We start from the raw sequence: 15,296 nt of genomic DNA on the forward strand, positions 1-15,296 counted from the left end.
GTTGTGGAGCATCTACGAGGAAAACTGTGTTGTCTATGGGCCACAAAATGCTTACCCCTGATGTAGATAAACATATTAATCTAATTTCTTCATCCAGTGTCATGATTACAATAAGATATTGATTCATTTTGTGCTTTGCTTGAAATGGTCAGCCCATATTGCCAAGTATTTTCCAACTAAGAGCAACACTTACATTCTTAACATGGCCTTTTCTTCATTGAGGTCATAATCTGGGAGTCTGACATCAAACATTCGGTCCATTAAAACGTGTGCATATGGGTTGAAGTCCAACTTGGAGCGAGATTCCCAGAGCACCACATCATATGAGAGGGGATCTAATAAGACGGTGATAAATTTCCCTGCAGCTTGAACCTTAAATACAAACAAAATAAAGAAATTAGAGAAATGTGTCATTTAAATAAATGTAAGCCAATGAATTTTAAATTGATCCTGACTTTAGAAAGGTTGTGCTTAAGTCAAGTCATTTTCTATTTCTATTTTGAATTGGTAGGGGTTTTTTTTTCTGAGAACTATGAACTAAAAAAATACAATTGGGGTGGTATAACTCAGGAAGTAATTGCTATACTCATTCTCAAACAGGTTCTGAAGAGATTATGTAAGCCTCCATAACACTATGACTTACACTAGTGTGGGAAAGATCCATATGACTGATACTTTTATGTCTCAACAAAGTAATGAGAAAAATTATGGACAAATATGGCTTTGGATGCAAAGTGATGCTGCTAAGATCATGTTAGCATATGGCAAGGTCACCAAATGATAAATATTAGTTTGAAAAAGACAAAGCATCTAGGGCTGATAATAAAGCTAACACTTTTCCCCTGATATTAAGCCCAGTCATGTCCAACTCTGGGGGTTGGTGCTTATCTCCATTTCTAAGCCGAAGAGCTGCTGTTGTCCATAGACACCTCCAAGGTCATGAGGCCAGCATGACTGCATGTTACCTTCCTGTCGGAGCGGTACCTAATGATCTACTCACATTTGCATGTTTTCGAACTGCTAAGTTGGCAGAAGCTGGGGCTAACAGTGGGAGCTCACACCGCTCCCCAGATTCGAACCACAGGGAAAATTATTAGGGTTCAGCTCAGAATGGTCTCATTCTATAGGGCCTTGTTCTTTCCATTTTCTTTGAAATTTTATTTATTTAAAATATATCCTCAGTTTTGAGAAATCCAACTAGCAGAATGTGAATAAAGCATTTTTTTTTGGACTCCAACCTCCCACTGGGTTAATGTCTTTTTGGCCTACATTAACCTAAATTAGCTCCCTGCATTGTGTAGCCCTCACAAAGCTGATTCACCCCACTTTGGGATAATGGGTCAGTGTAGATGTGCCCTTAAAGTTGGAAAGGGTCACAAAAGTCATCTAGTCCAGCACTGTGCCATGCAGGAATACACTGCTAAAGCACTCCTAAAAATTCCTATCCTGCCCCTATCTAAAGACCTCCAAAGAAGGAGAGTCTACCACCTTCTAAAGAAGGTCTATTTCATTATCAAAGTGTTTTTAGAATGAAAAAAAATCTAATTTTAAGTGGAATTTCTTTCCCTTTTTTGTAATTTGAATTTATTGGTTGATATTCTGGTATCTGGAGCACCAGAAAACAAGTTCACTCAATCTTTTCCCTGACATCGGTTATTTAAAGATGGTTATCATGTGTCTTCTCAACATTTTTGATACTAGACTGTCTAGAAATAATGCAAATGGGTCATTTGAAGGAGCCTTTCGTATAACAGGAGATATGGATTTATTTTTCTCAGAAGAATGAGCAACAGGAGATTGCAGAAAACAGTTGTCTAAACATAGAAACTCTGTTATTTTGAAGAGCCACAGCTGCTTTGTGACCTGCCAAAGAAAGATGACACAGAAGCTATTCTTGTGAGCCATCTTGGATGGAAAGCTTTTCACAATGAAGGTTGCCAGGTCACAATCTGGAGATCATACCTGCCTGCTTTAAAGCTGTAATTCAGGATGCAGCTGCTCAGCCTTGTCCCACCCTGTTCCTTCAAGTGATCCCCTGGGACACCCTCATCTCCTGTCCACTGGGAGGCAAAATGAGAACTATGTTTCCCATAGCAGTCCCCATTCTGGGCAGAGAGGCAGCATATAAATGAAGGAAATATGGTAATAATAAATAAGGGCTACAATTTTAAATAACTATCTATGTTGTGTATTTTTATGAATACCTAGTAGCTACACAGCAGAGGTCCTACAGAACTCTCTTAGTGAATTGTGTAGATATGTATAAAGGCACCAGAGAGAGCATTCCTAGCCAAATGGGCATTGCTCATGCCTGATTCACATTGGTGCCTCTTGTGCATTGGTTCAAATTCACAATGGTAATTTTGCATGCTCCCCTAAATAGTAACGTCAATGTCATGGAAGCCTCTTGCTAAATATAGATGGAGCAAAACCTTTTTTGTCTCTTTCCTGCAGATGTAAGTACACTTATACACAAGTAATGAAATCCAAGAATAATTTCAGGCAGGAGGAGATGAGTATGAGGAGGAGTTCAGGGGCACCAATGACATTTTCTCCTGCTATTCTGGTCAGCAAATTGGTTGTTGGAGGATTCATCCTATTTGAATGATTCATTCATTCATTTATGAAAATATTTATGATTTATTAAAATATGTTGCCCTCCATCTAAACATCTCAAGGTGATGCACAATAAAAACCAATCTGATAAATTAAAAATAGTTTTAAAAGTTTAAAAAATGACCAAGTTAACTAGCTTTAAAAAACAACTGTAACAGGTTAATATAATTTTAAAAATGCATAATTATGTACATTTTAGGATTAGAGCAAAAAACAATTAGGTTTCACCAACTAAAGGAAAAGCCAAATTTTCACTTGAAAATACATACATAGTTGACACCAATCAGGTCTGCAAGGGAAGGTATTCTATAATTGTGATGCCACAGCAATGAAAGACACTTTTTGGACTACAGATCCCAGAATCCTCTCATGAACTTGGTGGAAGTGCCATTCTGGTTTGGGATTTTTGAGGATTATAATCCAAAAAAGCAAATTTCCCAATGTTCCTGGAAAATCCATCCAGGAACATTGCAGCATATACTCACTGTGAAAATATCACCATGCTTCTTCTTCATTTCTGACAGGAACTTTGCAGCATCTTTGCCAAATTCTAGAGCATGCCCAAGCCAAGGAATAAGACCTCTATCAAGAGGAGGTTCATCTGGTCTCCTGGAAACAATGTCAATTGATATAGAAATGAATCACTACATTGTTGTTTAAGACTTTCAGAATCTTTCATAAATAGCCCCAAATTTAACCATGTAACAAAAATCATAGGAAAATAACTACAATTATAATGAAACCAAAGACTGCTGGTGGTAATACACAGTCAAAATATCTTGTTAATAGGTGAAGTGTGTGCCTTAGGTTAAGGAGACAACCCTTCAATTTGAAAGTTCCCTGTTTCAACAACTGTCCAGTTCAAGTCCTGTTTAAAGATAAACACAAAACGAAAGCAAGGAGCCTTGAAAATGACCACTAACACTTGGCAGCACTTCATCATACTGGGGCAAATTGAGTCCCTTTGCAGCACTTTGGGGGTAAGAGCCATCACATGATGCTTGGCAGGCCCTGCCCCATTGATGCTCGAAGTTGTCGCAGCTATGGTGTTGCTGCTTTATAGTTGGAGTTGTTTTCAAACATTCAAACCCCCTTTCTCGGAAGCTGCGCCCCGTTGAGAAAAATAATATAATCCACAGAAGACAAACTTTCTTCCAATAAAGTAAATGTTTATGCAATAGTCACAAATAACAGTTTAAATCCATCGATCCCAATATTCCAGCAAACCTTCCTTAAGCTTTTACAGAAATCTATTCCTCTTCTTCTAGCTCTTGCTTTCTTCACAGTCTCATCATCACCATCAGCATTCTCTGCTCATACTCTTCACTCTCTACATTCTCAGTCTCTCAATTTGTAATAGCTAAACTTTCACAGGTGGCTTGACTGTTGCTTGCCATACAATGACTGGACATGATTCTTGCAATCACTTACCCATTTTTCACTTAAGAAATGATCTAAATAATATAAAACTCTGACAGAAGTGCCAAGGAAGCATCTCCTGACAGCCTTTCAGTCCTTTAGATGCTTGCAATTTGGGGACCAAAGGAAAATATCACAGAGAGGGTAGCATACTTATTGAGGAGCAATGCCCTCATTCCCGCCCACCTCCACAACCACATAGTGGAAAGCTTCTAATTATGTTCTAATAGCATCAGTATCATTGTTCAGGTTAAATCTTGTCCCTTTGGTAAATAACAAAGTGGAATCCTCTTGCTCCAGAGGTAAAACTGACAACTGAATGCTCCTTCAACACTGGTAGCTGATAGTCCTGCACTGCAGGCTCTGTACTTATATTGCTCTCTCCTCTTACAGTGGGTAATTGTTGGCATTTCGGGAGGAACATTTGTGGTTGTAGAGATCTACTGTGGCACCCAGCAGCTGCTGCATGACAGTTGCCCCAATGCCAAATGTTAGGTCCTCCTATGTAAAGAATAATCAGTGACTAAATCTGGGCTGTCAACTGTTGCTTTCTCTCTCAGCTTGAAGAAGCAATTTTAATGTGAGCCAATCTTAATTCTGTGTTTTCCTATTTCTGAAGTCATAGATTTTTGTTAAACCCACAAAGCTTAACAGCAATGGAAATCAGCATTTCCATTAATCAAAATCTAGCAGGCCACACAGTATTTTATTGCCAACCAACCACTTTTACACATGCTGTGGGCTGATTTATTCTAAAAATGGACAGGCAGGGTGACGTCTTTTCTCCAAAGTCTTCCAGTGAATTTGAAACTGAGAAGTTAAAAATAAAATATTGCAAAAGGTGTTTATTGTTTTCCATGGGGTTTCAAAACTGTGTAGGTCTTTTCAGCTGGGTTTGTAATAATTACTTAATACTTATACATCACATGAAATGAGAAACTGACCCGCCAAGTGGGACAAATAGTGACATAGTGGAAATGAATGTAAATAGGCAGCTTATGTTCCTGGCTGCTCAGTCTGTCTAAATTTATGGATTTGGATATGACTCATGGATAAGTTGAGGGTCATCCCATGGAGAGGGGAATGCACCAATGTCGACTCGGGGAGCCAAACACCTCTGGCTGCTGCCACAATTTCCCCACCCAGGTATTTTAAAAATCCAAAAGCAACACCATGGTGGAGACAGTAGAGAGGGTTAGTGTTTCTTTTAGGTTCTCTTGAGATACATTAAGTTATTGCCTTTTGACACTCAATTCACTTCTTTTTTTGATCAGAGTTAAAGTATAGTACTCATACTGACTCATGGATAGGTCCACCCAGGTTTTTGGGATTCACTTTTTTGGCTAAATAGGCTATATTGAGGAACATCCAGACTTAAATAACCTATATCTGATCTGAACATTTTAGATTAAAATAAGCCACCAGAGCATAGACTGAAAACTTGATTAAAATGTTCCTTGAGAAGGGGTTAGCCCAAGGAATGGCTCATAGGTGCCTGTACTCAAGATGCAAAGACAACAAGTGGACATTTATTTTGACCTATGTTGTTGATCTGATCATTTATGGTGGGGAAAGACAAAACCGTGATGATATAATAGAAAATGTAAGAAAATATAAGTGAAACAATGAAGATACATCACATATTATCTAGGAATACAGATTGAAAAAAAGACATGTGAAGACAACCAAGGATGCTTAAAGATCTTTCAGATAGAGGAGATCAGTCTTGATCTCCTCTATATGTTTACATGAACCATTCTTTATCAGGCTGTAAGATATGACTGCAGTTGCTTTTACCAAGCCTTTGCTCAGATACCTTTATGAAGCTCTATGAGAGAGCTCTATGAGTGAGGGCATCATTGAGAAGAATTGTTAGATGTGCAACTATTATTAGTGAAAAATCAAAAATGCCTTGGTAGTAAGTAACAGGTTTAGATAGTTTGAATGACCAAAAGTATTCTCCCTCCTTGTTTATCTAAACCAACTCCCCTGTGGTGTAAACTGATATTCTTAGTGAAATTTTTTCATCTCATCTCATCTCTTCACCATGGGCTGCACTTTTGCCATCTGAACTCAGTTTTGGGCCACTAAAGTAAAGTGAGCACAAAGGGGGTAAGCTGAGGAGAAGAGAGAAACTTGGAATCAATTAACTAAGCAGGTTGAGATGTTGCCTGGTCACGTGTCTTCTGTTTTTCATCTGAAATATTTCAGGTTATGTAACTGGCAGTTGTTGAGGACTATTTACAAGTTTTGTTGAAGCACATAGTATTTTTGCACATAAATGTTGTTTTTCTGAATAGAAAAATTGTGTTGTCTGTGCAGGAAAATATCTCAAATAATATTTCTATGAATTAATGCTATTTTCTGTGCAAAATTCCCATATTTTTTTCACCCAGAATATTCTTGTCCATCCCAGATTTTCTTTGTCAGGGTTACCCAAAATATATTCTTCTCTCTCTCATCTCATATTTGTATCCCATAAATGGCTAGATAACATGCTGTTGTGTCAGCTTGCTATAATTAAGATATTCAGACAATTCTGACACTACTATTTTTTAAAAAAGGGATTTCCAGTGGGACCAGTAACAAATATTGCAGAGTGAGGGATATCTGTAAATTCTTCCAACCAGCCAATCCTATTCTTCTGCATAGTTACTCAATTCTGTTCTTTTTTCGCCCAGTTTTACATTTTTGGCCCCAACAATTACGCAGCTCCTCACAGCTGACAACTCTTTGTCAACAAATTCAATTGGCAAACATTGTATTATTGAAGGGGGGTTTCAGGGGTTTTTCCCTAAAGGTTTTAACATTTTTGCAAACTTCAGTGTTCATTTCCATCTGCCAACACGCTCTTCTTAGACATGTATCATGCTTTTTTTAGGTTACAATAATTGTTCTCCTCCTCCTGAGGAATTAGTATATAGCACTGAGTCCATATAATTTATAATCAACTTTTCTGCACATTGGTAATAAAATCAGATATTGTTAATGCAAATGCAATCAAATTGAATACTGCTATCACTAAATCTAATCTTACAGAATATTGTATTTAAGGCTGAAATTCTAAGCACACTTGCTAGAGATTTTTAATGCATAGAATGCATAGAACACGGAAGAACGTATTTTGGAGTGAATGTGAATAGCATTACTTCACAATTCAACTAGCATTCATCCAAGCCAGGAATATTTCTGTACAGTCCAAAAGTAACAGGCATTTCTGGCATGTGCATAAAGTCACTTTGTATGTGTGACAATATTTTCCTTTTCCCTGTAACTCCTAACAAAAATAAATAAAATGGAAATTTCCTGAGTTTATTATTTTTTTCCTAATACCACTTAACCAATGCGAATCTTTGGATTTGTTGTGTACATATGTATATTTTACATCTGGAAAATGCTGCATGGAGATAAATTATCAAGTTTTTTTCTCCAATAATACAGTATTCATCAATTGCCCCTGTGAAACATACAGAGAGTCCCCAGGTTACAAATATCTGACTTACAAACAACTCAAGTGACACAACAGAACCAGGGTGACACAACAGGAACTGAGAGAAATCCAGTCCTAGGAAGAGAAATCCACTCCTGAAAAAAGTTATCATGGAGAAAAGGTATCTCCACTGAAACTTTCTCCAAATCCTTCTTTCCACAACAAATCATATCACGAATGTGTACTGACTATGCAGTAAGTACCTTGATTTTCTACATCTCAGTGTCATTACTTCTATAAATGTACAAGAGAAAGAAATTTTGACTAGATCTTTATTTCCTATGCTGTCCCTAAGTTTCCCACATGCCTTATCTAAAGTGAGCCAAGTAATCTAATTGGTTTCTGGTTAAAATGAGGTTATAATCTAATCATAATCTAACGATCACCATGTTTGACACTGATCATATTCCCCGGTAGCTCCCAAGGCTAGAGTTTGGAAATGTTACTTTTTCTGACAATAATGCCTAAATTCCTGTGATCTGTGTTAGCCAATGGCAATGAAAAAAATTGGGAATTATAGTTTAAAAATGAATTTTCTTAAACTCTGCTCTGGTCAAAGCTGCAGGAACAGAACAATGACAGAAATTGATTGCAATATCAAAAGCATCTGAGCGGCAACCGAAACACAGTTTGACAACAGAAAAGAACAATAACAGCTTGGCTCAGCATCAAGGTAAAACACACACTTGAAACTGTTGCCTTACTATGAAGTAGGACTCTTTTTAGTATTTCAAAAACTCTCATTGACTTTTAGGGGATTGTAGCTATTTATTTTTCAAAGGAATAAACCTAAAATATCCACATTACCATGTGTTTTCCTTATGGCATATAATCTTTGTTGCCATCTTTTAACTACTGGAATGATGTTGTTTTATAGAACAATCGTAACAATTTTTCTTTCAAAAATCCCATTCAATTCAATAGAGCATACTTTCATATCAGCTATCAGATTGTAACTTTACACAGCATGCCTAAAAATTAAATGGGAGAAAGTCCTATTGAATTTCATGGTGCTTAGATCTAGATATACACTGCATTGTTCTAACTGTATTGATTAAACTGTACTATTCCACCAAACTTTTAATATGTAATTCAATTCTTTGATTTTAAAACATTCTGCTATTTTATTATAATGAATATACTTTATCTGTAACACATACAGGTTGAGCATCTCTTATCTGGAATTCTGAAACCCAAAAGTACTCCAAAATAGTCTACATGGATGGCTGAGGTTGTGACACCTTTCTTTTCCAGTGTTTAAATTGTATATATAATTTGTTTGATGCACAAAATCCTTACAAATATTGTATGGAATTACATTTAAGCTATGTGTACAAGAAACTTATTCATTTCATGTTTAGACTTGGTTCGCATCTCCAAGAAATCTCATTTTGCCTGTATATGCAAATGCAAGTATTCAAAAATTTGGGGAAAAATTGAAATCCAAAACATATCAAAAACTTCAGATATGAGATATTCAACCTGTAGTTTTTAATCATGTCGGAAGTGACTTGAGAAACTGCAAGTCGCTTCTGGTGTGAGATAATTGGCCGTCTGCAGAGACAATGCCCAGGGGATGTGTTACCATTCTGTGGGAGGCTTCTCTCATGTCCTCGCATGGAAAGCTGGAGTTGACAGACAGGAGCTCACCCCACTCCTTGGATTCAAACGGCTGACCTTCAGGTCAGCAGTTCAGCCAGCACAAGGGTTTAACCCATTGCATCACCATGGCTCCTGTAGTAATTTTATAGTTATGTAAGGTACATTTTTTCAATTTAGGTTTCTATCTTCTCTTTTAAAATAGTATATTTACTTGATACTTTTCTTCTAAATTGCCCAAAATACTCATATTGTGGCGAGGAAGTGGGAAAACACACCAAATAAATAGTATAATTATCTCAATGCAACTTTACAAAGTAACATAACAAACAGATGTCCTTATCAAAACCTCCTCTGGTGTATGTCTGTCCAGAACTTCCTGAACAATATCCAGGAAAGGAAATTCCATTGACTCCCTAGACATCTTCCTCCCCATGATCAAGTTATTTCCCAAATTGTGAATATTTGAAAATAACTTAGAGGGTCCATAAATAATAGGAAAGCACATCAAATGTGAAATCCTTGGCACATTTGATGTATGTGTGTATAATGATGCTATATCAGGCATGGGCAAACTTGGGGTCCTCCAGGTGTTTTGGACTTCAACTCCTTCAGCTCCCACAATTCCTAACAGCCTCTGCCCCCTTCCTTTTTCCTCTCTTTATTTTGGAAGAGTCTGTCCCATGCAAAACTGGGATACTTAATAGCAAACAAAGAGCCTCGATATAAATCTGGTTTGGGAATTATCATATACTCAGTGTTCCCCTAAACGTGTCCATACCTCACCATCTTTCCCTTTGGCTTGCTGCCTAAGCCTTTGTTGATTCCTCTTCTAACCTCTCTTCCATTCAAACTTTTTGCTATCCTTATATCTTCACCCACAAGACCACCACTACCATTTCCAAAGCTTGTTGGACTAAAACTCCCAGCATCCCTCACCACACCAAGTAACAGCTGCTGGGGTTTCCACTTTAACAACATAGGATCAATTTGATTCCTATGCCTTGCTGTTTATTACTTGGTATCTCAACTTACTTACTTTCAATATGAGATCCAATTCAGCTTACAACCTAAATACAGTTGAGCATCCCTTATCTGGAATGTTTAAATACACCAAAACAATCCACAACAGTGGTTCCCAACCATTTTTTGCCCAGGAACCACTTGACCAGGGACAACTTTGACTAGGGACAACTTTGACTAGGGACAACTTTGACTAGGGACAACTTTGACCAGGGACAACTTTGACCAGGAACCACTTGACCAAGAATCACTTGACCAGCAACTGCTTTGACCAGGGACCACTTGACCAGGGACCATTTGGCCAGGAACCACTTTGACCAGGGACCACTTTGACCAGGGACCACTTTGACCAGGAACCACTTTGACCAGGGACCACTTTGACCAGGGACCACTTTGACCAGGGACCACTTTGACCAGGGACCACTTTGACCAGGGACCACTTTGACCAGGGACCACTTTGACCAGGAACCACTTTGACCAGGAACCACTTGACCAGTAACCATTATTACCAATAGGGCAATGAATCAGTTTTTGGTCAACTTTAGATTTGGTTTGGTTATTTGGTGGTCCAAAAGCTTTGGATAGACCACATCAGCTCTAGTTTCGGATACAGGACACATGCCATCCAGTAGTAGCCCTCTGCTTGCCCACAGAAAATCATATTTAATAATCTAGAGCTAATGTGGTAGTAGTAATCTTTCATGGGTAGTCATTTATTAATTTAAAACATTTATATTCCACCCTTCTCACCCCGAAGGTCATCTGCGTCAAATCTAATTGGCCTGGTAAAGTCAGCCTCTCCCCTCCCGACATCCTCATTGCCTTGGCAGTATAAGAGGATTTCGCAAAACCAGCCACTCTCATTGCCATGTGGTTTTGAGAGAAAGGTGTAGTAATGGTGAGGCCGTAGACCATATTTTCATTCTTGTGGACCTTTGGTGGTCCATGAACCACAGGGTGGGAACCACTGCTGTACATGGACCATTTTCTGGTGGCTGTGTGCACATGCCTTGTTTCCTGTGGAGAATTATTTCTAAAACTTGTACCAGATTACCAGATTACCTCCAGGTAATACACAAGGCATATAGTAAACAGAAATGGGTGTCTTTCTCTTTCAGACTTGGTTTTCAATGGGAGGCTATCCCATGATTTATGTACATGCAAATATGGGTGTTTCAAAATCCAGAAAAGCAAATCCAAAACGCTTCCTGGTCCCAAGCAATTTGAGCAACCTATAGACCTCAGAAACTAAACAGAGAAACCTGAGAGAAAAGCAGGCCAGCTCTCCTTTGCTTGTGACCAGAAACACATCCACACTGTAGACCAGGCATGGGCCAACTTGGGCCCTCCAAGAGTTTTGGACTTCAACTCCCACCATTCCCAACAGCCTCAGGCCCCTTCCTTTTCGCTTAAGTGGCTGAGGGGGAAAAAGAAAGGGCCTGAGACTGTTGGGAATGGAGGGAGTTGGAGTCCAGACTCCAAAACACTTGGAGGGCCCAAGTTGGCCCATGCCTGCTGTAGAATAAATGCAATCGGATTCCACTTTAACTGCCAAAACTATGGAATCAGGAGAGTTGAGGCTTCATTGAGTCTCCAGCCTTCTTTGCCCAAGAGCAACAGTGCCTCCCAAACCACAACTCCCAGTATGAGGCAGCCCTGTGTCAAACTGTGTGCCAAACGGCATCGCTTCGACAGGTGTAGTAGATAGACGCCTCTCCCCTCGCCCCTCCATCCCTGCCACTCACCGGTGTCTCCAAAAGCGCCAAGTCCCCAGAAGCACCAGCAGGAGAAGCCCCAGAAGGACCAGGAGAGCCATGGGGAAGGGGAAAGGGAAAGGAAAAGGAAAAGAAGGGCAAGGCAAGGCAAAGGAAGGAAGGAAGCGCGGCTGGTCCAAGAGAGGAAAAGCGGAGGCTGGGAGCTCCCTTCTCCGTCCCCCGGTCTCCTTCGTCCCGGGCCTTTTGAGCAACTCGGTCTCCGCCCCCAAAGCCGATCCAACTCCACGCTTCCTTTCCTTTCCTTCCAGCCGGCGCGTGGGTTGTTTTCCGCAGGGGAGGGTGTTCTTTTTCCTCCCCTTTTTTGTGCTGTGGGAGGGGGACACCCCTTGGCTCACCTTCCCAGCATGATGTGGAGTGGACTACCCCGATTCAGCCCAGCGAAGCATGTCACATCTCTCTAGAGGAGGAGGCTTGACTTGGCCCCTTCCCTCCCCCGGGAGGCTCTTCTGTCCCTTCGGTGTGAGGGAGGCAGGCGAGCGCGCGTGTGTGTATGTGTCTCTCTGTGTTCCTGCTCCGTCCCACGACGCCTCTGTTCGCTCATAGAGCCCGGCGGGTGAGCAGGAGGTGAGGTGCCCGGGTCTTGCGCGCTGCGTGGCAACTCACCTGACGCCAAGCCATCCCTCTGTTTACACCCCGCGGATCCCAATGAGATGGCTCCGAAACCACCAACCTTTCGCCTGTTGCATTCTTGAAGGATGGGAACACATTCACGATTTCTTTAAAGCAGGCCTGGGCAAACTTGGGCCCTCCAGGTGTTTTGCACTTCCTAACAGCCTCAGGCCCCTTCCTTTCCCCCCTCAGCCGCTTAGGAAAGGACCTGGTGGGAGCTGAAGTCCAAAACACCTGAAGGTCCCAACTTTGCCCATACTTGACCTAGATCCAGGGAAATCATGCTCCCCCTCTATTCTGCCTTGGTCAGACCACACCTGGAATCACACTGCGTCCAATTCTGGGCATCTTAGTTGAAGGGAGATGTTGACAAGCTGGAATGTGTTCAGAGGAAGGTGACTAAAATGATCAAGGGTCTGGAGAACAAGCCCTATGAGGAGCAGCTGAAAGAGCTGGGCATGTTTAGCCTGCAGAAGAGAAGGTTGAGAGGAGACATGATGAGGGCCATGGATAAATATGTGAAGGGAAGTCCTAGGGAGGAGGGAGCAGGCTTGTTTTCTGCTGCCTTGGAGACTGGGACTCGGAATAATGGCTTCAAACTACAGGAAAGGAGATTCCACCTGAACATGAGGAAGAACTTCCTAACTGTGAGAGCTGTTCAGCAGTGGAACTCTGCCCCCAAGCGTGGTGGAGACTCCTCCTTTGGAGGCTTTCAAACAGAGGCTGGATGGCCATCTGTCGGGAGTGTTTAGAACACGACTGTCCTGCTTCCTGGCAGGGGGATGGACTGGATGGCCCATGAGGCCTCTTCCAGCTCTGATTCTATGATTCCATGATATGAGGCCAGATGGCCACCTGTTGAGAGTGCTTTGGTGATCTCTTCCAACACTATGATTCTCCATGGTGGAGGAAGAGTGCCAGAATCCCACCTAAACAGGGGTCTATAATATCTCTTCTAACTCTATGATTCTATGAGGAAACAGAACCATGACTGTAAAGTGCTGCCAAACTGCATTAATTCTACAGTTCAGATGCACCCTTTAGAAAGGAGCCATCAAGGGCCCAAGTTTGCCCAGGCCTGTTTTAAACTGTTCCCCATGCAGGCCTTTCACAGCCAAAATCACTGGGGTGCTGAAGCCCCCAGTGGTGCAATGGGTTAAACCCTTGTGCTAGCAGATTCAGGTTTGAATCTGAAGCAAGCAGAGATAAGCTCCCTCTGTGAGCTCCAGCTTCCCATGCAGGGACCTGAGAGAAGCCTCCCACAAGGATGGCAAAACATCAAACATCCGGGCATCCCCTGAGCAATGTCCTTACAGACGGCTAATTCTCTCACATAAGAAGTGACTTGCAGTTTCCCAAGTCATTCCTGACACACTCATGCACAAAAACAGAGCTATTGTGTGGTTTCCAGACTGTATGCCCCTGTTCTAGCAGCATTTTCTCCTGATGCTTTACTTGCATCTGTGGCTGGCATTTTCAGAGAATCTGGTGATAGCAGAGCAAGTGGAGAATATAGTAGGCTAGGTTGATTTTTAAAATGGCCCAAAACTCATTTTAAATATAGAGGGCACTGGTGGTTCAATTCTAAAGTCACTTCTGGATTTTTATTTTTTTTTAAAAAATTGAAACTTTCAGAAACTTCCAAGATGTCTGAATTGATTTGTTAATGTGGACATGCATGCACAGTAGGAAAAAAAACAGCACTGGCACTGGGGAAACTTCAGAGTATTCTCCCTCCCTCATTTTTAGACCAAACTTGATGAAACTTGCTACAGCGGTAGAACACACGGACCACTGTAAGCTCAACAAATTTCATAACCATTGAATTATCCATGGATTTTTGGCAAATTTTCTAAATTTTTTAATAAAAACATTTTTAATAATAAAGAAAATCTGTTCCTGGTTTGAACAGAAACTTTGTATGTGTCGCACAAAGTGTGTTAAATTGGTGGAGAACAGAAATAATCATACAGACCCCATCAAGGGACATCTAGACTGACCCCCTTCTTCTGGGCAGAAAGGCACCATCCAAACTCTCCTGACATCCATTTGCTTCCTCTACTGAGTTGCCTCAAGGCACATCCATCTGTTTATTCCTTTTTGCAGATGCAATAATTTTATTTTATCATTACTTACTGACTGTAAAGGACTGGCTGACTGACTGTGGCCGGCTACCCCAGTGTCTTGTTCATGGCAATCAGGCAAAAGTAAAATGATTTGGTTTTTAGCAGTTTGTGTTCTCTTTGCTTTGCAAAAGTTGTTGACTGCCTTCTTTAGAAACCTTTGTAGATTCAATCAGTTTATTTTATATTTAGACGAAGAGTGCTACAGATAGCTATTTTTGGGTCCTTCAGCCCGGCAAGCATTGTGGGAAATGTAGTTTAACAGCAGGGCCTTTTGCAATCTCTACCATTGGGGGCCTAGCCTTCACAAACTACAGTTAAAGATGGCTGTGATTAGCCACACCCACTGCTTCCCTCCTTGCATTTGCTGGCGGAAGGCGTGAGATTTTAAAAATTCCCTTGCCTTTACCAAAGTTGCTTAATGGTTGTGAAAATTAAAATAACCTTGGAAGACACCCGAACATATAGAATATTTCAAAAAAAAAAAAAGGTAAGTAGTTCAAATTCGGATTCCCCCCTATCTTTCCTGCATGGTTCAAAACTGCATTAGAATACCCAAATTCATATGTTTTTTCCAAATTTCAGGCTATTCCAAACGGACCTATCCAACCCTAGTATATATGCCTGTGAAATGTCCAGGGT

General features: G+C 40.7%; 1 protein-coding gene across 3 annotated transcripts in view; it reads right to left on the reverse strand.

Annotated features, from left to right (window-relative positions):
- PTGIS (prostaglandin I2 synthase) overlaps positions 1–12,492 on the reverse strand; it is a 51,419-nt gene extending 38,927 nt beyond the window's left edge. The window contains exons 1-3 of one of the 3 annotated variants that reach the window (XM_060772135.2): positions 12,258–12,492; positions 3,102–3,225; positions 194–372 (exon numbers count right to left, since the gene is read on the reverse strand). In XM_060772135.2, coding sequence (XP_060628118.2) covers positions 194–372; positions 3,102–3,225; positions 12,258–12,268 — 314 coding nt within the window. In that variant the 5' untranslated portion in view covers positions 12,269–12,492. The other 2 variants (XM_060772134.2, XM_067468188.1) reach the window with 2 other exon arrangements.
- Between the last annotated feature and the right edge of the window lie 2,804 nt (positions 12,493–15,296).

This window comes from Anolis sagrei, chromosome 4, assembly GCF_037176765.1.
Source record: "Anolis sagrei isolate rAnoSag1 chromosome 4, rAnoSag1.mat, whole genome shotgun sequence".
Lineage (NCBI taxonomy): Eukaryota > Metazoa > Chordata > Lepidosauria > Squamata > Dactyloidae > Anolis > Anolis sagrei.